The sequence below is a fragment of the Rattus norvegicus genome, chromosome 3 (genome assembly GCF_021556685.1).
Source record: "Rattus norvegicus strain SHRSP/BbbUtx chromosome 3, alternate assembly SHRSP_T2T, whole genome shotgun sequence".
NCBI classification, from domain to species: Eukaryota; Metazoa; Chordata; class Mammalia; order Rodentia; family Muridae; genus Rattus; species Rattus norvegicus.
The window spans coordinates 130,845,134-130,868,477 of record NC_141536.1 but is presented as its reverse complement, the minus strand read 5'-3'; the positions used below and the strand labels follow the sequence as shown (position 1 = coordinate 130,868,477).

General features: G+C 42.3%; 1 protein-coding gene across 3 annotated transcripts in view; it reads right to left on the bottom strand.

Annotated features, from left to right (window-relative positions):
* Pcsk2 (proprotein convertase subtilisin/kexin type 2) overlaps nucleotides 1-23,344 on the bottom strand; it is a 304,858-nt gene that overhangs the window by 63,956 nt on the left and 217,558 nt on the right. For all 3 annotated transcript variants that reach the window (XM_087649001.1, XM_087648999.1, NM_012746.2), the window contains 1 exon segment: nucleotides 22,488-22,564. In XM_087649001.1, coding sequence (XP_087505127.1) covers nucleotides 22,488-22,564 — 77 coding nt within the window.

Genomic DNA, 23,344 nt, shown 5'->3' with positions numbered 1-23,344 from the left:
TAAATAACTTATTTCTAAAAGCAGAAAGGGGCCACCCTATAAAAGTAGTTCAGGGCCATAACAACAAAACCATATCAGAAAAAGTCCTGCCCATGAAGTATTGAATATTGTAGACTGAGGTGCACATAGCACCCTTGCTGAGCCTCATCAAGGAGGACACCTAATACTGGGGCAGATACATAACCTACTGATCTATTATCACCTGGTGTGTGCGTCAAGGGAGCAGCAGGTGGAGAGCTCTCATCTGTCTTGGGAGCTTCATCTTAGCTCAGACTTCACTGCTGATGCAGCCTCGTTGAACTGCCACCTGCTTGTCCACGGTTTGTCTGTCTGCATTCTGTCCTGTACCTTTCCTGGGTGGCCTTCTTGATTTTACACCTAACTTTTACAGCTTGATTCAATCCTGGGGTCCAGCTCTGTGTTGCATCTGTTTAACTCCTCAACAGCTTTGCTACTTCTCACAGAGCCTGCACCTATCAGCCTCCTCCCTCTGTCCCCAGTTAGACCTCTTTGAGTTCCTTCAAGTCTACTTTTACTCTTTGGTTCTGGAACTATCATCTATTTATCTGTCTATCTGTCTATTCTATCTATCTATCTATCTATCTATCTATCTATCTATCTATCTATCTATCTATCTATCTATCCATGTATGTATGTATGTATGTATGTATGTATGTATGTATGTATGTATGTATGTATGTATGTTTCTCTCTCTCTCTTTCATTACCTCTCCCTATCATTATCTATTTATCTGTCATCTATCTATCCATCTGTCTGTCTACAGTGTGTGTCTATCTACAGTGTGATGTGTAGTATGTAATCTGAGAATTAATATTAGTAATTAAGGGTAGAATAAAAGAATCTGTGTGTGCAAATGACAAGTTATCAAAGGAAATCAGGAAAACATAGAAATGGCTGCCAAAGCAATCAATGACCATGTGAATTTGTTAGTAAATTCTGATACTGTGGAAAACCACGAACATCTTTTTTTTTTTGACCCAGTGTGATCATGAAACAGATACCGTCACTCCCCTGAACTTCAGTAAAGTCTTTTGAAGTCTATTTCAGTTGGCCAATTTACTGTCTCAAGAGCAAGGGGAAGTACCTGCTGATTGGTTGGATTCCTGATAAAGATCCATCAGGGAAGAGGCAGGGTAGGGTATGCTGCTTTGTCAAGCTGAATCATCCACCACATTCCTGGTCTATGACCTTGGCAGTGTGACAGTCATGCTACTCTTGATCTAGACTGGTCTTGTGACTTGCTTTGATGAAAAGAAAGTGGTAGAAATGTAAGCCCATGAGGTCCAGGGCAGAACATCATGGTTTGAGTGTGGTGTTCCTCATAGACACGCAGATTAACTACTTGGTCTCCAGCTGGTGGTACTGATTGAAAAAGCTGTGAAACCTTTAGGAGATGGAGCCTCTCTGGAGAAATTGAGTCACGGGGAACAGGCCCTGGAGCATCGTGGCCGACCGCACTTCCTGTTCACTCTCTGCTTTATCAGTGTAGATGCAACATGACCAGCCAGCCTACTGCTCCTGCCGCTCTGCCCTGCCTACCTACTGCCATGATGGACTACATCTTTCTAGAGTTGTGAGACAACATAAATCCTCTCTTCTTTAAGTTGCTTTTGTCGGGGTGTTTTATCACAGTCACAAGAAAGAAACTGTGGGTCACAACTTGGCCAGTTTTTAAAAAAACTGATTAGTGTGAGTGTGGATATTAGAGATTTTATTATTTAATTTATATTTTCCTTGTTACTAGCAAGATAATACTAGTAATATGTTTCACATTTCTTTTTTTTTATTTTTTTTATTTATTTTTTTTTTATTTTATTTTTTTTTTATTATCTTGAGTATTTCTTATATACATTTCAAGTGTTATTCCCTTTCCCGGTTTCCGGACAGACATCACCCTCCCCCCTCCCCTTCCTTGTGGGTGTTCCCCTCCCAAACCTCCCCCCATTGCCACCCTCCCCGCATAGTCTAGTTCACTGGGGGTTCAGTCTTAGCAGGACCCAGGGCTTCCCCTTCCACTGGTGCTCTTACTAGGATATTCATTGCTACCTATGGGGACAGAGTCCAGGGTCAGTCCATGTATAGTCTTTAGGTAGTGGCTTAGTCCCTGGAAGCTCTGGTTGCTTGACATTGTTGTACTTTTGGGGTCTCGAGCCCCTTCAAGCTCTTCCAGTTCTTTCTCTGATTCCTTCAATAGGGGTCCTATTCTCAGTTCAGTGGTTTGCTGCTGGCATTCGCCTCTGTATTTGCTGTATTCTGGCTGTGTCTCTCAGGAGCGATCTACATCCGGCTCCTGTCGGTCTGCACTTCTTTGCTTCATCCATCTTGTCTAATTGGGTGGCTGTATATGTATGGGCCACCTGTGGGGCAGGCTCTGAATGGGTGTTCCTTCAGTCTCTGTTTTAATCTTTGCCTCTCCCTTCCCTGCCAAGGGTATTCTTTTTCCTCATTTAAAGAAGGAGTGAAGCATTCCCATTTTGATCATCCGTCTTGAGTTTCCTTTGTTCTAGGGATCTAGGGTAATTCAAGCATTTGGCCACTTATCAATGAGTGCATACCATGTATGTCTTTCTGTGAGTGGGTTAGCTCACTCAGGATGATATTTTCCAGTTCCAACCATTTGCCTACGAATTTCATAAACTCGTTGTTTTTGATAGCTGAGTAATATTCCATTGTGTAGATGTACCACATTTTCTGTATCCATTCCTCTGTTGAAGGGCATCTGGGTTCTTTCCAGTTTCTGGCTATTATAAATAAGGCTGCGATGAACATAGTGGAGCACGTGTCTCTTTTATATGTTGAGGCATCTTTTGGGTATATGCCCAAGAGAGGTATGGCTGGATCCTCAGGCAGTTCAATGTCCAATTTTCTGAGGAACCTCCAGACTGATTTCCAGAATGGTTTTACCAGTCTGCAATCCCACCAACAATGGAGGAGTGTTCCTCTTTCTCCACATCCTCGCCAGCATCTGCTGTCACCTGAGTTTTTGATCTTAGCCATTCTCACTGGTGTGAGGTGAAATCTCAGGGTTGTTTTGATTTGCATTTCCCTTATGACTAAAGATGTTGAACATTTCTTTAGGTGTTTCTCAGCCATTCGGCATTCCTCAGCTGTGAATTCTTTGTTCAGCTCTGAACCCCATTTTTTAATAGGGTTATTTGTTTCCCTGCGGTCTAACTTCTTGAGTTCTTTGTATATTTTGGATATAAGGCCTCTATCTGTTATAGGATTGGTAAAGATCTTTTCCCAATCTGTTGGTTGTCGTTTTGTCCTAACCACAGTGTCCTTTGCCTTACAGAAGCTTTGCAGTTTTATGAGATCCCATTTGTCGATTCTTGATCTTAGAGCATAAGCCATTGGTGTTTTGTTCAGGAAATTTTTTCCAGTGCCCATGTGTTCCAGATGCTTCCCTAGTTTTTCTTCTATTAGTTTGAGTGTGTCTGGTTTGATGTGGAGGTCCTTGATCCACTTGGACTTAAGCTTTGTACAGGGTGATAAGCATGGATCGATCTGCATTCTTCTACATGTTGCCCTCCAGTTGAACCAGCACCATTTGCTGAAAATGCTATCTTTTTTCCATTGGATGGTTTTGGCTCCTTTGTCAAAAATCAAGTGACCATAGGTGTGTGGGTTCATTTCTGGGTCTTCAATTCTATTCCATTGGTCTATCTGTCTGTCTCTGTACCAATACCATGCAGTTTTTATCACTATTGCTCTGTAATACTGCTTGAGTTCAGGGATAGTGATTCCCCCTGAAGTCCTCTTATTGTTGAGGATAGCTTTAGCTATCCTGGGTTTTTGTTATTCCAGATGAATTTGCAAATTGTTCTGTCTAACTCTTTGAAGAATTGGATTGGTATTTTGATGGGGATTGCATTGAATCTGTAGATTGCTTTTGGTAAAATGGCCATTTTTACTATATTAATCCTGCCAATCCATGAGCATGGGAGATCTTTCCATCTTCTGAGGTCTTCTTCAATTTCTTTCCTCAGTGTCTTGAAGTTCTTATTGTACAGATCTTTTACTTGCTTGGTTAAAGTCACACCGAGGTACTTTATATTATTTGGGTCTATTATGAAGGGTGTCGTTTCCCTAATTTCTTTCTCGGCTTGTTTCTCTTTTGTATAGAGGAAGGCAACTGATTTATTTGAGTTAATTTTATACCCAGCCACTTTGCTGAAGTTGTTTATCAGCTTTAGTAGTTCTCTGGTGGAACTTTTGGGATCACTTAAATATACTATCATGTCGTCTGCAAATAGTGATATTTTGACCTCTTCTTTTCCGATCTGTATCCCCTTGACCTCCTTTTGTTGTCTGATTGCTCTGGCTAGAACTTCAAGAACTATATTGAATAAGTAGGGAGAGAGTGGGCAGCCTTGTCTAGTCCCTGATTTTAGTGGGATTGCTTCAAGTTTCTCTCCATTTAGTTTAATGTTAGCAACTGGTTTGCTGTATATGGCTTTTACTATGTTTAGGTATGGGCCTTGAATACCTATTCTTTCCAGGACTTTTATCATGAAGGGGTGTTGAATTTTGTCAAATGCTTTCTCAGCATCTAATGAAATGATCATGTGGTTTTGTTCTTTCAGTTTGTTTATATGATGGATCACGTTGATGGTTTTCCTTATATTAAACCATCCCTGCATGCCTGGGATGAAGCCTACTTGATCATGGTGGATGATTGTTTTGATGTGCTCTTGAATTCGGTTTGCCAGAATTTTATTGAGTATTTTTGCGTCGATATTCATAAGGGAAATTGGTCTGAAGTTCTCTTTCTTTGTTGGGTCTTTGTGTGGTTTATGTATAAAAGTAATTGTGGCTTCATAGAAGGAATTCGGTAGGGCTCCATCTGTTTCAATTTTGTGGAATAGTTTGGATAATATTGGTATAAGGTCTTCTATGAAGGTTTGATAGAATTCTGCACTAAACCCGTCTGGACCTGGGCTCTTTTTGGTTGGGAGACCTTTAATGACTGCTTCTATTTCCTTAGGAGTTATGGGGTTGTTTAACTGGTTTATCTGTTCCTGATTTAACTTCGATACCTGGTATCTGTCTAGGAAATTGTCCATTTCTGAAGATTTTCAAGTTTTGTTGAATATAGGTTTTTATAGTAAGATCTGATGATTTTTTGAATTTCCTCTGAATCTGTAGTTATGTCTCCCTTTTCATTTCTGATTTTGTTAATTTGGACGCACTCTCTGTGTCCTCTCGTTAGTCTGGCTAAGGGTTTATCTATCTTGTTGATTTTCTCAAAGAACCAACTTTTGGTACTGTTGATTCTTTCTATGGTCCTTTTTGTTTCTACTTGGTTGATTTCAGCTCTGAGTTTGATTATTTCCTGCCTTCTACTCCTCCTGGGTGTATTTGCTTCTTTTTGTTCTAGAGCTTTTAGGTGTGCTGTCAAGCTCCTGACATATGCTCTTTCCTGTTTCTTTCTGCAGGCACTCAGCGCTATGAGTTTTCCTCTTAGCACAGCTTTCATTGTGTCCCATAAGTTTGGGTATGTTGTACCTTCATTTTCATTAAATTCTAAAAAGTTTTTAATTTCTTTCTTTATTTCTTCCTTGACCAGGTTATCATTGAGTAGAGCATTGTTCAATTTCCACGTATATGTGGGCATTCTTCCCTTATTGTTATTGAAGACCAGTTTTAGGCCGTGGTGGTCCGATAGCACGCATGGTATTATTTCTATCTTTCTGTACCTGTTGAGGCCCGTTTTTTGACCAATTATATGGTCAATTTTGGAGAAAGTACCATGAGGAGCTGAGAAGAAGGTATATCCTTTTGCTTTAGGATAGAATGTTCTATAAATATCCGTTAAGTCCATTTGGCTCATGACTTCTCTTAGTCTGTCTACATCTCTGTTTAATTTCTGTTTCCATGATCTGTCCATTGATGAGAGTGGGGTGTTGAAATCTCCCACTATTATTGTGTGAGGTGCAATGTGTGTTTTGAGCTTTAGTAAGGTTTCTTTTACATATGTAGGTGCCCTTGTATTTGGGGCATAGATATTTAGGATTGAGAGTTCATCTTGGTGGATTTTTCCTTTGATGAATATGAAGTGTCCTTCCTTATCTTTTTTGATGACTTTTAGTTGAAAATTGATTTTATTTGATATTAGAATGGCTACTCCAGCTTGCTTCTTCTGACCATTTGCTTGGAAAATTGTTTTCCAGCCTTTCACTCTGAGGTAATGTCTGTCTTTGTCTCTGAGGTGTGTTTCCTGTAGGCAGCAGAATGCAGGGTCCTCGTTGCGTATCCAGTTTGTTAATCTATGTCTTTTTATTGGGGAGTTGAGGCCATTGATATTGAGAGATATTAAGGAATAGTGATCATTGCTTCCCGTTATATTCATATTTGGAAGTGAGGTTATGTTTGTGTGCTTTCATTCTCTTTGTTTTGTTGCCAAGATGATTAGTTTCTTGCTTCTAGGGTATAGCTTGCCTCCTTATGTTGGGCTTTACCCTTTATTATCCTTTGTAGTGCTGGACTTGTAGAAAGATATTGTGTAAATTTGGTTTTGTCATGGAATATCTTGGTTTCTCCATCTATGTTAATTGAGAGTTTTGCAGGATACAGTAACCTGGGCTGGCATTTGTGTTCTCTTAGGGTCTGTATGACATCTGTCCAGGATCTTCTGGCCTTCATAGTTTCTGGCGAAAAGTCTGGTGTGATTCTGATAGGTCTGCCTTTATATGTTACTTGACCTTTTTCCCTTACTGCTTTTAATATTCTTTCTTTATTTTGTGAGTTTGGTGTTTTGACAATTATGTGACGGGAGGTGTTTCTTTTCTGGTCCAATCTATTTGGAGTTCTGTAGGCTTCTTGTATGCCTATGGGTATCTCTTTTTTTAGGTTAGGGAAGTTTTCTTCTATGATTTTGTTGAAGATATTTACTGGTCCTTTGAGCTGGGAGTCTTCACTCTCTTCTATACCTATTATCCTTAGGTTTGATCTTCTCATTGAGTCCTGGATTTCCTGTATGTTTTGGACCAGTAGCTTTTTCCGCTTTACATTATCTTTGACAGTTAAGTCAATGATTTCTATGGAATCTTCTGCTCCTGAGATTCTCTCTTCCATCTCTTGAATTCTGTTGGTGAAGCTTGTATCTACAGCTCCTTGTCTTTTCTTTTGATTTTCTATGTCCAGGGTTGTTTCCATGTGTTCTTTCTTGATTGCTTCTATTTCCATTTTTAATTCCTTCAACTGTTTGATTGTGTTTTCTTGGAATTCTTTCAGGGATTTTTGCGATTCCTCTCTGTAGGCTTCTACTTGTTCTCTAAGGGAGTTCTTTATGTCTTTCTTGAAGTCCTCCAGCATCATGATCAAATATGATTTTGAAACTAGGTCTTGCTTTTCTGGTGTGATTGGATATTCCGTGTTTGCTTTGGTGGGAGAATTGGGCTCCGATGATGCCATGTAGTCTTGGTTTCTGTTGCTTGGGTTCCTGCGCTTGCCTCTCGCCATCAGATTATCTCTAGTGTTACTTTGTTCTGCTATTTCTGACAGTGGCTAGACTGTCCTATAACCTGTGTGTCAGGAGTGCTGTAGACCTATTTTCCTGTTTTCTTTCAGCCAGTTATGGGGACAGAGTGTTCTGCTTTCGGGCGTGTAGTTTTTCCTCTCTACAGGTCTTCAGCTGTTCCTGTGGGCCTGTGTCTTGAGTTCACCAGGCAGGTTTCTTGCAGGGGAAAAGTTGGTCCTACCTGTGGTTCCAAGGCTCAAGTTTGCTCGTGGGGTACTGCCTAAGTCCTCTCCACTGTGGCAGCAACCGGGAAAATCTGTGCCGCTCCTTCCGGGAGCCTCCGTGCACCAGGGTTTCAGATGACGTTTGGTGTTTTCCTCTGTCGCCTGGATGTGCACAGAGTGCAGTCTCTTCTGGTTTCCCAGGCGTGTCCGCCTGTCTGAAGGTTCAGCTCTCCCTCCCATGGGATTTGGTTGCAGAGAACTGTTTATCCGGTCTGTTTCCTTCCGGTTCCGGCAGTGTCTCAGACGCAGGGGTCCTGCCGCTCCCGGGCCCTCCCCTATGGGAACCCAGAGGCCTTATACAGTTGCCTCTTGGGCCAGGGATGTGGGCAGGGGTGGGCAGTGTTGGTGGTCTCCTCCGCTCTGCAGCCTCAGGAGTGCCCACCTGATCAGGCGGTGAGGTCTCTCTCCCACGGGGTTTGGGAGCAGAGAGCTGCTGCGGTCCGGGATCCGCCGGTTTGGGACTTCCGGTAAGCACAGGAAGTGCCCGGCCTTAGAGGAATTTTGCCTCTGTGTGTCCTGAGTTCACCAGGCAGGTTTCTTGCAGGGGAAAAGTTGGTCCTACCTGCAGTTCCAAGGCTCAAGTTTGCTCGTGGGGTACTGCCTAAGTCCTCTCCGCTGTGGCAGCAACCGGGAAGATCTGCGCCGCTCTTTCCAGGAGCCTCCGTGCACCAGGGTTCCAGATGGCGTTTGGTGTTTTCCTCTGGCGCCTGGATGTGCACAGAGTGCAGTCTCTTCTGGTTTCCCAGGCGTGTCCGCCTCTCTGAAGGTTCAGCTCTCCCTCCCATGGGATTTGGGTGCAGAGAACTGTTTATCCGGTCTGTTTCCTTCAGGTTCCGGCAGTGTCTCAGGCGCAGGGGTCCTGCCGCTCCCGGGCCCTCCCCTACGGGAACCCAGAGGCCTTATACAGTTGCCTCTTGGGCCAGGGATGTGGGCAGGGGTGGGCAGTGTTGGTGGTCTCCTCCGCTCTGCAGCCTCAGGAGTGCCCACTTGATCAGGCGGTGAGGTCTCTCTCCCACGGGGTTTGGGAGCAGAGAGCTGACATTTCTTAAAAATTAAGTTAATGAATCAATTTTAAAATGACAGATAAAATTGCACATGCTCACTATGGACAATGTGATATTTTTAAGTCTGTGTATATTGTAGAATGAGCACATCTAGCTAAGTAACAAGTGCTTGCCTGTGTAGAGAAATGATGCTTATTGTTTTAAGCTGCCTAATTCTAGGTGACCTGTTATGTGGCATTGCTATGGTTGTATACAACTGAAAGAAAATGCGGGTTACAGGCTTGGGGGTGTGTGTCAAGTCAGGGTTCACTGTGAGGACCTGAGGTTACAACCCGTGCTGCTGGGACTGAAGTGGGCTTCCCAGAACAGTCTTCACCAGTTCCTGGAGTGTCCAAGTGACACGAGGCCTTGCCCCCCAACCTCACGAGTCTTCTGAGAGTCACAGCAGGCACTCTTTGCTCTGTCCACTCCACTGATGTGTACCCGAGAGTGCCTTTGCCATCTCCCCATCTTTCCAGCATGCTTCTACTTTCATTTTTTCCCTTATTTGACTCCCCCACATTCTCTTCTTCCTCCTCTTCCCCTCATTCTCCTTCTTTTTCCTTTTCCTTTTCTTTTTTTCAGGGTGGGGTTGGGGGAGGGCAGAGCCTTGCTGTATAGCACAGGCTGGTCTGGAACTCACTCTGTCTAGACTGGCCTTATTTCGTGGGAATCCTCCTGTCTAGGCCTCCCAAATGCAGCAATTACAGATGTAAATTCATCATGCACAGCTTTGAAGTATCTATTTCTAAATATACCAAATATACTGAAGGCATATATAACACATAGTATAATAGGCTGAATGCCTGTAGTGACACGTCTCCTCCCATTGGTGCATACTGTGGGCTTGGGACTATGCTCAAACTGCTAAAAAAGTTGTTATATTTATGGCTCAGTCTATTATTCTCTTTATTTTGGATAGAGAGGGATAGAACCATCAAGTCACCTCTCAGTTAAGAGGCCCAACCACAGTTCAATTCAAGCTGCTGCTTCTGAACTTCTGACTTCATTCCTGCCCTCATTACCATCTGTTCCCCAGCTCTGAGAAGCGTGCAGAGGAAAATGGACTGCCTCATTTTATTCATCAACTTGGCTGGGCCACAGAAAGTGTGGATATTTTAATCTATGAAATATCTTAAGCATTAAAACAGTTTTGATGAATAATACAACATCTCTTATATGGTCACCTCATAAGCCTAAAAAAGCAAAATATTCTCCAGACTTCAGAGGTTTTAAGTCTTTGCACATATAATGGTAGCCTTTTCCAATGTCCTTACTTCTTAACCTCCTTGGAGATTCATGATTTGACTATTTTTGATGTTGAGCAGTAGCCTACTTATAATACCTTGTAAATAATTTACCCATGGGAGGCATTTTATAGAGAGAATCTCTTCTAAGCAACACCTGTCAAGAATAACAAAAAGCCTACGGCCGATGAGATGAGGCAGAAAATAGGAGGTTGGCTATCCGGCAGGGATAGAGAGAATTGTGGGAAATAGTCAGAGGTCAGGAGACTCATCTGGGAATGCTGAGATGGAGGTCAGCAGCGGGAAGCTGAACTCAGGGTGGAATAAAGGGGAGATTCGCCCTAAGTAGAGGGACGTGTGAAGAAGAGGGAACCAGCCATGTAGCCCAGGATAGACTAAAGGGGTAAGTTAAGAGCAAGTCAGCGAACAAGCTGAAGATATGGCCTAGGCATTTATTAATAATTAGTCTCAGAGTCATCATTCTGGGACCAGGGGCTGGGAGGAAAATGGATGTATCTTTTACAGTATTTTTATTAATGACTTTGGTGAATATCACGCATAACTTGAAAAGAAAAACATATATTGCTTTCTTATGTCTACGTGGGAGAGTTTTTCTGGGCTACTCCTATAGGAATAAACATGGTTGGGGTGTGGTCATAAGCTGTCTTTTGCACAGTGGGAGTGTTTTGTGATATTCAATCACCTCGTCAACACTTGTTGTCAAGCCTCAGCGTCATGCCTATGGTGTTGGTGTGACACGGTGTCTTATTGATTCCTTTTGTTTGGTTTTCATCCATATGAGCAAGATTGTTTTTCCATATGCTTAATTCTCCCAGGGCTTGTCTTCTGTTAATTGCCTGACCATAGCCTTGATTCTTTTTATTGAGATATTCATCAAACTTCTAGCTTTTAAAAGTGAATATCAAGTTTTACTCCTCATAAAATTCATTGCATATGCCTTTTAGTTTGTGGCTTGGTAGTGCTACTATCACTTTTGTTGAAAAATTTGAATGTGTTATATACATTTATCAATCTTTATGGTTTAAAGCACTGATTCTCCACCTGCAGGTCATGGTCCCCTTAGGAAGGTTGAGAGACACTGGTTTAGAGTCTTGTTTAAGAATGTGATCTGATGTCAGGATCATAGAGATATTTCTCACACACATTTCTCAAAGGCTCAGACAGTTTAAGATTTTAAGACTCTCTTTGTGCTTAGGATGGAGGGTTGATGTCTATTTCCTCACACTAGTGGCACCCACCACTTACTGAATGTCACTGTGGCACCCACCACTTACTGAATGTCACTGTGGCATCTTTCGTTTTTATTGCAGTTCCTCTCATGTTTTAAGTTTTTTTGGTGTTTTTTCTGTGCTCTTTATTCTGTTTTTTTTAATTTTTTAAAAAATATTATTTTATATGTATATGAATATACTTGAATGTGTATGCATATATTATATATGAGCAGAAACCTATGGAGGTCAGAAGATGTCAAATTTCTTAGAACAGGAGCTACAGATGGTTATGAGTCCCCAACTGGGAGCTGGGAACTAAATCCAGTTCCTCTGCAGACTCTTGATTCTTCCTTCCTTCCTTCCTTCCTTCCTTCCTTCCTTCCTTCCTTTCTTTCTTTCTTTCTTTCTTTCTTTCTTTCTTTCTTTCTTTCTTTCTTTCTTTCTTTCTCTGTCTGCCTCTTTCTTCTCTAAAGCTTTCCCATCTTGCTTTGCTTTTGTTGTTAGTCTGGTCCTTCATTTCCTTTATCTAACCTCTTTATCCTTTTTTCTCTTCTCTTCTTCATGTTCTTCTATTCTTAGCCTTGTGCTTTTCTATATCGACTTTAGGATTGTCTATCTGGTTTTAACTGTAAAATTCTACTGAAACTTTCATCGATTGTAATTGCATTGAATAGAATAACCTGAACTTAGCTTAGTTTGTCTCTCTACAACTTGAATGCCTTTGGTAGATTTTATGATTTTCTCACATTTTTCTGAGATTTACAATTATTTGATCACCTATGAAATATAAGTGTTGAATAAAAGGGATGGTTGGTAGCATTTTTGTCTTGTCCCAAGTGAAGAGAACATTATCAAAGTTTCACCATTAAGAATAATATTTGCCATAAATTTTTTGATAAAAACTATTATCTTCAATTCAATAAGCATCTCTCTACCTTCAGCCACACTAGACAGTATTCCATTTATTGAGATTATATTTCAAAGGTTGGCTATTTCAGACACAATTGTTCTTTATTCTCATGTTTGTGGGCTTGTTTTTGAATTGAGGCAACACTTCTCCCATCATTTATTTTTTTATTAATGTTATACTTACATATTTACCACTCTAAAAAATCTGCATAATTTTTTGAGACTGATTCACAAAATTAATTATATGATATATTTACATCTTCGTTTTGAATTTTGTTGGCTGAGTTCGCTTCCCAGACTTTGAGATTTGGGGTTGCAGAATTTTGATGTGATCGTTCCTATTTTATTTCCTTTCCACCATTGGACCTATTTCCTGGTTATTGGTTTTATGATTTGCTTTGGTTGATCTTTGGTTGTGAGTATCCTATCTGGGCTCTGTGATGGGGTTCAAGGCTCTGGATTGAAAGAATATGGAGAGAAATTTGATTTAGTCACAAGGCAGCAGGCAGCTTGGGAAGTTTCTATGCAGCTTTGTTGTCCTCCCTTCTCCCTTTGTTCTGGCTCTTTGCACAGCCAGAGTTTCATGGCATCCATCTGGAGGCTTTTCATCCATGCCTCTCGAGATGGAAATCTCAGCATTGGGCATATATAATAGCTTAAATGTAGGGAATGTCCAACCGGCTTGACATGAGTCATGCTTGCTCTGTGAGGTCAGGCCTTCTAGCATAGATGAGAACAAACACACTAGATGAGCTGGTGATCAGAGTGAGCCTGCCAAGCTGCTTTGGCGAAGCCTGGGCTCTGTTTTATTTTGTGGGAACTTCATCTTTTTAAGGCTACGTTTTCTAAGACTTCATTTTTGCAGTTAGTCACATCTCTCACACACGAGGCAACTTTGCCTTGAACTCCTCTTTCCATCAGTGACAGAAATCTGGGAGGCTTCAGCTTGTGTTGTGTGTGATCCCCCTTTCTCCTCAGACATTCATATGAGTGATGGGTGGGTGTCTGGTACGTGAGTGGAGGGATTCTCCATTTGTTAGGCATTCTCCTACTTTGGACCAGTGAGGGGTTTTTGCCTTCTCGTCTGGAGAAGTTCCTTTGTTGGAATTTGCAGTGACATGTGCCTCCGCTGAGGGAGGCTCTCTTACATATCTCCATTGCCCAAGGCAAACCCTCAAGGCAAGAGCCTTAATTTATTCTATACCAGGAAAACTGATATAGGCACCATTAATGCTTCACTAAACATTTTATAGAATATCAGATTTGTCTGACATAGTTTGGTCTGTTTCTTCTCTCTTGAGAGAAGGATCATTGTCCCTTGAAGACCATAAAATCCCTGTGTGAACGTGCACAAAACTGGCTTTCAAAGCAGATATTATTATGCAGATGTACAGGTATTTTACAATCTTTATAATCTTTTCCTTAACCCTTAAGTTTTGCAGTTAGTCACATCTCTCACACACGAGGCAACTTTGCCTTGAACTCCTCTTTCCATCAGTGACAGAAATCTGGGAGGCTTCAGCTTATGTTGTGTGTGATCCCCCTTTCTCCTCAGACATTCATATGAGTGATGTCTATTTCCTTAGTTAGGAGCAGCATAAATGATAGACGTTTATGAAGTCAAGGTAGATGACTAGAGACTGATATTTGCCCAAGGACTATAAATGACTGAGAACATGATACTATGCTGGGTTTGCTAAGCTCTGGCTTGGATGTAGAACAAACTCTAAGATAATTTTCACCTAAGAGGTCATCTCAGTGCTTACATGAACACAGAAGTTTGATCAACATCTTTGAAAATGCTTTGAATGTTATTATCTAGGAGGTGACTTCAAAACGAGTTCATGAAGACATAAGAGAAAGATGTTTATCTCTTTCTAAGCCGTTAAGCATCACCAGGGTAAAGTATGAGTTAACACCAATGTGGCAGGAGCAAGCCAGCCTCACCTGTTCTTCTATGACCTGTTGGATAGGGTTCTTTAAAATGAAATATGACATTTAATAAGGAAAAAACCATAACCCACTGAAAATATTTCATATTTGAAAGTTTAACTATATTATCAATCAAATTAGCTCCCACGCAGATGAATGGTTCTCAGCCTACATCTGCCTTCCCCCTCCCTCGACTTTGGCTGTTTGGGAGCAATAAATATCTTCTCTCTTCCTGCATTTATAGCAAACTTTTTATGGCCAGGGATTGTGTCTAGTCTGAAATCTCTTCCTCTTTAGGGCTTAGTAGATAGAATACACAGCATCTTCTCTGCCCCATAAATATCCCAATGGCAGGGATGACATTTCCGTGGCAAGTACCTGTCAAAGACATGCTATGCAAGAGGGGTTTTAATGGACAACAGCACAGTAATAGAGTTCAGATCCATGGCACATCACCAGATATTCTCTTAAAGCTGAGTGAGGTGCGAGAGTACTGACCAAATGTGTGCTACAAACCTTGTGAGTAGCAGACAGCTCTAAAAGCAGACAGATGTCAAGGCCCCTCAACAGTGTGTCTGAAAAGGTAGGCTACCCATCCATCAACCAGCTAATCAGTGTTGACTGAATCCCAGCCAGGAGAAGAGCTGCTGTTAGATCCCGAGTCCTCCGAGCAAATCAATTATATCTGTTGGACACATTATTGGTGCCTGTTAAATATGTCATATTTCCTTCCTTTCCTGTAATTTGGATTATCATTTTGTTGGGCCAAAATGTCATTCTCTGATTGCAAGCTAGGAGAAAATTATACTTTGCAAAATTTTCAACTGTGTTTCAGAACTATCTCTGGGGCTCTCCTATTGCACAGTTATCGAGTGGTCCAGGACGGGATGAATATACTACAAAATGCAGTCAAGCATAGGATGGGACATGTTGAAAGCAGTGCTGCATATAAATGAAGCTTGTTTTCATGAACAGTCCTTGGCTTGGTGTTTTAAATACATTCTATCAGAAATGCATATTTGAAGGAAAACAGATTAATCAGTAAGAACAGGGGTCATTATAGGATGCTTTAAAACATTTGGGAAAACCCAGGGGGAGCATGCTGCCATTGAATTTGGTTTCCCATTCAAGGAATACATTTCAGTCACTTGCTTGAGGGTGCTTTGTTGTATTTTCTTCTTTCCCCAGTAATGGGATCTTGGGATAGATGGCCACTGTCACTCCTGATGCCTGTGTAGTGATCGCCCCTGGGCTCTAACTAGCCTCTACAGCAGGCAGCATGGCTAGAATCAATAGCAGCATGCTCCTTCTGGGTCTGCAGCAGGCAACTTTATTGGGTTAGCATGCTGATATGAACATTGCTTAAAAGACCATAAAGCCTTAATGGGTGTGCAGCACCACATTTGATACTCATGTGCAGACAAAGTCATCAGAGGAGGCAGTGCCGTCACTGTGGTGGTGCAGCTGGCAGGAGGCTCCGGCAGAACAACAGCAGATTTTTTTTTTATATTAACTTGAGTATTTCTTATTTACATTTCGAATGTTATTCCCTTTCCCGGTTTCCGGGCAAACATCCCCCTAATCCCTCCCCCTCCCCTTCTATATGGCTGTTCCCCTCCCCACCTCCCCCCATTGCCGCCCTCCCCCCAACAATCACGTTCACTGGGGGTTCAGTCTTAGCAGGACCCAGGGCTTCCCCTTCCACTGGTGCTCTTACTAGAATATTCATTGCTACCTATGAGGTCAGAGTCCAGGGTCAGTCCATGTATAGTCTTTGGGTAGTGGCTTAGTCCCTGGAAGCTCTGGTTGCTTGGCATTGTTGTACACATGGGGTCTCCAGCCCCTTCAAGCTCTTCCAGTTCTTTCTCTGATTCCTTCAACGGGGGTCCTATTCTCAGTTCAGTGGTTTGCTGCTGGCATTCGCCTCTGTATTTGCTGTATTCTGGCTGTGTCTCTCAGGAGAGATCTACATCTGGTTCCTGTCGGCCTGCACTTCTTTGCTTCATCCATCTTGTCTAATTGGGTGGCTGTATATCTATGGGCCACATGTGGGGCAGGCTCTGAATGGGTGTTCCTTCTGTGTCTGTTTTAATCTTTGCCTCTCTATTCCCTGCCAAGGGTATTCTTGTTCCCCCTTTTAAAGAAGGAGTGAAGCATTCACATTTTGATCATCCATCTTGAGTTTCATGTGTTCTATGCATCTAAGGTAATTCAAGCATTTGGGCTAATAGCCACTTATCAATGAGTGCATACCATGTGTGTTTTTCTGTGATTGGGTTACCTCACTCAGGATGATATTTTCCAGTTCCAACCATTTGCCTATGAATTTCATAAAGGCATTGTTTTTGATAGCTGAGTAATATTCCATTGTGTAGATGTACCACATTTTCTGTATCCATTCCTCTGTTGAAGGGCATCTGGGTTCTTTCCAGCTTCTGGCTATTATAAATAAGGCTGCTATGAACATAGTGGAGCACGTGTCTTTTTTTATGTTGGGGCATCTTGTGGGTATATGCCCAAGAGAGGTATAGCTGGATCCTCAGGCAGTTCAATGTCCAATTTTCTGAGGAACCTCCAGACTGATTTCCAGAATGGTTTTACCAGTCTGCAATCCCACCAACAATGGAGGAGTGTTCGTTCCTCTTTCTCCACATCCTCGCCAGCATTTGCTGTCACCTGAGTTTTTGATCTTAGCCATTCTCACTGGTGTGAGGTGAAATCTCAGGGTTGTTTTGATTTGCATTTCCCTTATGACTAAAGATGTTGAACATTTCTTTAGGTGTTTCTCAGCCATTCGGCATTCCTCAGCTGTGAATTCTTTGTTTAGCTCTGAACCCCATTTTTTAATAGGGTTATTTGTCTCCCTGCGATCTATCTTCTTGAGTTGTTTGTATATTTTGGATATAAGGCCTCTATCTGTTGTAGGATTGGTAAAGATCTTTTCCCAATCACAACAGCAGATCTTATGCTGCCTAAGAGCAGGTGCTGAACTCAAGGGTCATGTGTCTCTGTGACAACATTCTTTGGGTGTGATGGGATAGAGACCCTCATCTGTGACTGGGTCAGTTTCTCACCCAGCCAAAGTCTATCCTCTTCTTTCTCTTAGCAGCACAGTCTCTTCTCCATAAACCTTTTTTAGGATGCTGTTCCTTGTACTACCTCTGACTTCTGCACCATATGTCCAGGGCACTTCTCAAATGCATTCTGTACCTCTCTCTTTCTTTCATCTTCTTTGTTCTTACTTCTAACTCTACCTATTTGCCTTGACCACTTACTAATTGTGTGCCCTTGTGCAAATGTTATAAGCTACATGCTTAGGGGTTATGCCGATCATTAAGAGTGTTGAGATAATTCAATCAATGCACACAAGGCATTAAAATGACTGTGCCTTATAGATAGTAAGATTAGCTCAATGTATATTAGCCTGTTGTGTAATGCTAGCCTTGCATCCAGTCAATGTGATGATGATTCAGGTGTGTGCTTTCTCCTCACACCATCTGGCAAGCTCCTCAGAAGCTTGTATAGCAAAACTAGTGCTTTCGTGAATATTGACCTTAAATTCCATGTTTATTCATTGCCTATTTCTACGCCCCCCCCCAACGTTTCAAGTGTATTTCTCATTTTAATGTTATGGCTGTGACAGAAAATGTCCTCAATAGACTTATGCGTTGAAGGCTTGGTTGTCAGCTGGAATCTTTTCTTGGGAGGTGAAGGAAACAAGAGGTGGCGTTCTAGCTGGGGAATAGAATTAACACTGAGGGGATAGATTTGCCCTGGCTTTTTCTTGTCTATCTGCTTCCCGTCAGCCATAGGTGAGCTGCTTTTTCTCCACCATACGTCCATCACCATGATGTTCTGACTTTCCCAGTGCCCAAGGATAGAGCCAGATGATCACGGACTGAAATCCCTGAACCGAAGAGCCCAAAGAAAACTTTCTACTTTTAAAACGTTTCCCTTAGACATTTGACATAATGTCAAAAGTCTGATGCATCCTAGAATAGAAACAGTGTACAAAAATAGAGCAAGTTTTCATGTTTTGAACTCTCAGCTTTGACAACAATAACCCATGATGGGTTTCATTTCCTCAACACTCAACCCGTTCTCCACCTCTTGCTTAAGTTATAGTAAGTATAGTAATAGTTAAGTAACTGCTTAAGTAAATATAGTATCAGTATACCAGGCACAACGTCTTTTCATTCTGCTGGAAGCTTTAAGGAACATATCCTACACAAGAAAGACTATTTCATGCCAGGCAGGTGCCAACTTTCTAGGCCAAGGTCCTCCCAGTGTGGTAGGCTATTATACTACCTCGTACCATTAGTGACTATCTCTGTTGTTTGTAAGGCCATGAGTTTAGCCTTGCATCACCAGATTTTTGCGGTATGAGATGTAGTAGATGAGAGTATTCAAGAATGACTTGATAATTGGGGGAAAGGTATTTATTGTTCAGAGTGGATGGACATTCTGTCCTGAGTCATTGGTTTCCCAGGACACAAGCGGTATGCTTGCCTGATTCACTAGGACTGTGTCTCTGGTAAACTTGTCACTTGGGAATTCTTACTGCTGACAGTGATGAATTTTCATTACACTAAACACTAATTAGATTTAATTAGAGGCTGTTAGCCTGTTTAAAATGGAACTTTCAAGAACTAGCTTGCAAATGAAAATATTTAAGAGATAAGGCATTTTCTTAGAGCTTTTTTTTTTTTTGAGGAAGATTTCTACATGTATCACATAAGAAGATTTATAAAGTAAAAGATGATCTTGCTGTAATCCACAGACCCAGAGAAGCTAAGTAACAAGAAGGGCTTAAAGAGGCCTCCCTGGGAAAGGGGAGTCGATTTCCCAGGTGGATTCGGATGGAAACAGGTGGGATGAGGAGATGGGGGGTGAGTCAGAAGAGATGACTAGAATTGGGGATGCATTTCGGGGGCGAGGTAGAAACGTGGTGCAATGGAACACTAGCAATGTCTAGGAACAGGGGACAATGAGCCTGAACTGGCTGTCCTCTGTAACCAGGCAAGGTCTCAAGTGGAGGTACTGGCATGTCAACCCAGCCACAGAAGCTCTGACCTACAGTTTGTCCTGCCTGTAGGATGGGCTGGGATGCTGTAGGATGGGCTGGGATGCTGTAGGCTGGGCTGGGATGCTGTAGGCTGGGCTGGGATGCTGTAGGCTGGGCTGGGATGCTGTAGGCTGGGCTGGGATGCTGTAGGCTGGGCTGGGATGCTGTAGGCTGGGCTGGGATGCTGTTGATGGACTGGGATGCTGTAGGCTGGGCTGGGATGCTGTAGGCTGGGCTGGGATGCTGTAGGCTGGGCTGGGATGCTGTAGGCTGGGCTGGGATGCTGTAGGCTGGGCTGGGATGCTGTAGGCTGGGCTGGGATGCTGTTGATGGGCTGGGATGCTGTAGGATGGGCTGGGATGCTGTAGTATGGGCTGGGATGCTGTAGGATGGGCTGGGATGCTGTAGGATGGGCTGGGATGCTGTTGATGGGCTGGGATGCTGTAGGATGGGCTGGGATGCTGTAGGATGGGCTGGGATGCTGTAGGATGGGCTGGGATGCTGTAGGATGGGCTGGGATGCTGTAGGATGGGCTGGGATGCTGTAGGATGGGCTGGGATGCTGTAGGATGTAGGATGGGCTGGAGCCTAGCATAGTCACTATCAGAGAGACCAGAGAGATTCCGTCCAGCAGCTGACGGGAGCAGATGCAAAGTCCCACAGCCAAATATCAGGTGGAGCTCGGGGAGTCCAGCAAAGTCAGGAGAGGAAGGGTTGAGCAGAGTGGTCAGTGACACCCCAAGAACACAGCCCACAGAGTCAACTGACACAAGTGGACACACAGAGATCAGGGAGCCTTTATGGGTCTGACCTAGGGGCTCTGCATATATGCTATGGTTGTATAGTTTGATGTTCTTGTGGGATTCCTCTGTGGGAGCAGGGGCTGTCGTAGACTCCCATAGAATGCCTGCCTTTGGGACCCTTCCCCTCTACTGGGTTGCCCCATTCCGCCTTGATGTGGGACTATGTGCCTGTTCTTATTGTAGCTTGTTATATTGTATTTTTTGATATCTCTGGGAGGTCTGCTCTTTTCTGGGGGTAGAGGAAAGAGAAGATAGAGGGGAGAAACTAGGAAGAGGGGAGGGAGGAATTGCAGTTGGAATATAATATATGGGAGAAGAATAAATAAAAAAAGAAAAATAAAGGAGATTTGGCTTGGAGGAGACCATGATTATATTCAGGAAATCTCCTGAATCTGCTTGGATCAGTTTACTAACATGTAATACCTATTACTTACAGAGAGATAGCACATAGTCAGGAACATGTGCTCTGTATTACACACACCAGAGGGCCAGGAGTCTGTCAAAGCTTAGGCCAGATCCAGCTCAGCACAGCCTTCCAGAATCACTGCTAGGTATTTCTGAATTCTTGCTTAGGGACATTAGTTAGATAGCTTCATATTCTTGTGTCTAAATATGAGTTATCCAGTAAGATGTTAGGATGCAGGGGTCAAAGTCATGGCAATAAGAAAAGACTTCATAGCCAGAGTTCTCAGATCTCACTAGACATATTTTCACCTGACAAAGACACTCTTCCAAGCAATGCATGGTCAAAATCTGGCTGGAAGAGCTTGGTAGAGAACGAATTATGCTATTGCTACACTATATTTCAATTTAATTCTGTTCTTCACTCTCTGTCTCTTCTGAAGTTGTTGAGCCTCCACACCCATGCTCCCTGGCTTGGTAGAAAGCTAGCATAAGTTACCTGCTTCACTTAGAACCTGCCCTGCCCACTTCTGGATAGAATACTTCTCGGGTAAAATTATATAAAAAATAATGATACTTATACAAATGACACACATTTGAGCTAAGGATGGTGGTGCACACCTAGAATCCCAGCACTCAGGGGACTGAGGCAAGAGGATTGTTGAAAGTTTAAGGCCAGCCTGGGTTACATAATAAGTTTGAGGTCAACCTGGCTTACAAATTATGACCCTAATTCAAACAAAAAGCAAAAGCATAGAAAATAAAAGAGCAAGAATTAGTTGGATTTTAAAGTACTGTAAAGCATGGGCTATTACTGACTGAGCCTGGTTTGTTTGACCAGAGAAGCCATTCAGCCTTCCTCAACCTCTCCCTATCACTAAACCGAAGGAGATAACTTCCGCTATGTCTCTAGCTTAGGTTGCCACAAGAAGCAAAAGCAATGGAGGACGTGCTCTGTGCCTGTGTGCTTCCGTGCCGTGAACTGAAACTCACATGCTTTTATGATCTTCACCCAAGGGTGGGGGGATATGGAAGCAGCAGTTTTATTTATGACTTAATTTACTTTAAAATTTAAATTGGTTCTTTTACTGACACACAAAATGGCCACATTACTATTACTGCGTGACATTTCTTTCAGCATATCACGTTCAGATTGGGCTTACCATCAATGTCTTTGCAAACACTTAACCATTTCATTTTTATGAGAATACTTTAAATCCTCTAGCTTTTGAAATACCTCGAGACCATCATCACCCTACTCTGCAATTCACCTTTTTACCTGTGATTTAGTTCCCACTGAGCAAACTTTCCCTATGTACCAGGTTTGAAAACAAAGTATTTTATTTTTTCTTGGAGTAATCCAAAAATATAAAATTCTGAATATTGCTCATATGCAGCTACCCATGTAAACAAGATATTTACTTGAAGGAAAAAAAAGCCACATTTATGTGGTTAGTAGCAAAATGGAGGGAGAAGGATGGTACCTTCAGATGGACCATGTTGGTCTGTAGTTCAAGCCTCTATCAATCACACATCTGTGGAAAGGGCTAACTACCATGGCTGTTATGATGCTGTAGTAGAGATAGTTTTAAAGATATGCCAACACAGACTCAGTGGTAATTACTGGAATCCAGCTGGGTGTGGTAGTGTATGACTTTATTTTTAGGACTAGGCAGAGGCAGGTAGAATGAGTTTGAGGCCAGCCTGGTCTACATAGTGAGCTCCAAGATCGCCAAAGTTACACCTGTCTCAGAAAAAGTTTCTTTGTGACAGCTTTAATAGGACAGGTGGACTCCTAAATCACTGTACAATAATGTGAAAAAAGCTTTCTGGTTTCTGGTTTTCTTCTTATCTGTAATAGGTTGGACTGGAAAACAATTTCTATTTCAAGAGAACAAGATAATCAAAAGATAATCGGACATTGCAATACTAAAAAAGCAAGGATTTAGAGACGAAGCCACCGTGAAGAAGACCATACATTGCACTGCACAGTGTTGCTACAAGACTTTGCTGGTGACACCCAAGCCCTAAACAGAGTGAAACAAACCCCAAAGGATAAGAGCATGATGTCCTCAAGACTCAGTTTACCTGTTGAACCAGTCATCTGTGTATCGAGGGTATGGATAGGGGTCATTGCTGCTGAAGTCATAACTTGCATCAGAGTTCTGAAAAACACAAGGTATCTCAGGTCAGTAAAGCTGCAAACACATAAGGGGCTGGTGCTCTTAACACACCATCTTATATTTATAACTCCTCCCTGGAGGGGGTGATAATGCTCTGCGTTACTGCATTTTGCATATGTTTTTATTTATAATATAATTATTTATTTGCAAATTTTGCATTATGCAAGAACAGGCATTTGCAAAGTTGTCACAGAGTTTGTGTCCCCCTATTTCAAGCCTTCAAAGACTTGGAAAACGGGAGCCCTGTGTTCTCCAGATGTAGCTTCATTTAAGTTGGAGTAACCATTGTGTGTTGGGAAGCTCCACCTAGAATCCAGGGCTTAGGCTAAGCTTCTCTGATACTTAAGTTCACTGGTGGCCAGAATGCTTTAGTTCTCATGTCACGAGTGAGGCAGCTGTTAGTGTTTAAGTCCTGTTTTATGCTGAAGGCTCCCTTCGGTAAGGCTGCTTCAGAATTGGCTCATTTAAGTCTTGTCCCCTATCCTCTCAATGTGTTAACTGTCCCCCCAATATGGAGCACAGTTAATCTCATTTATTGTCTTTATAAAGACCATGGATAGTTCAATGTATGTCAGAGACTTAGATAAAGATGACCACGGAGGGCTGGCATCCCTGTCCTATGCCTGTTAGAGCCTAGTGGGAGGAACACACGTCAATCAAAGGTTGAACAACTAAACATGCTATTGTACATTTTCATAATCATGTACTCTTACACCCTATGAGATTAAGGAGTGTGAAATTCTGTCTTCCTACAGCTTCCTT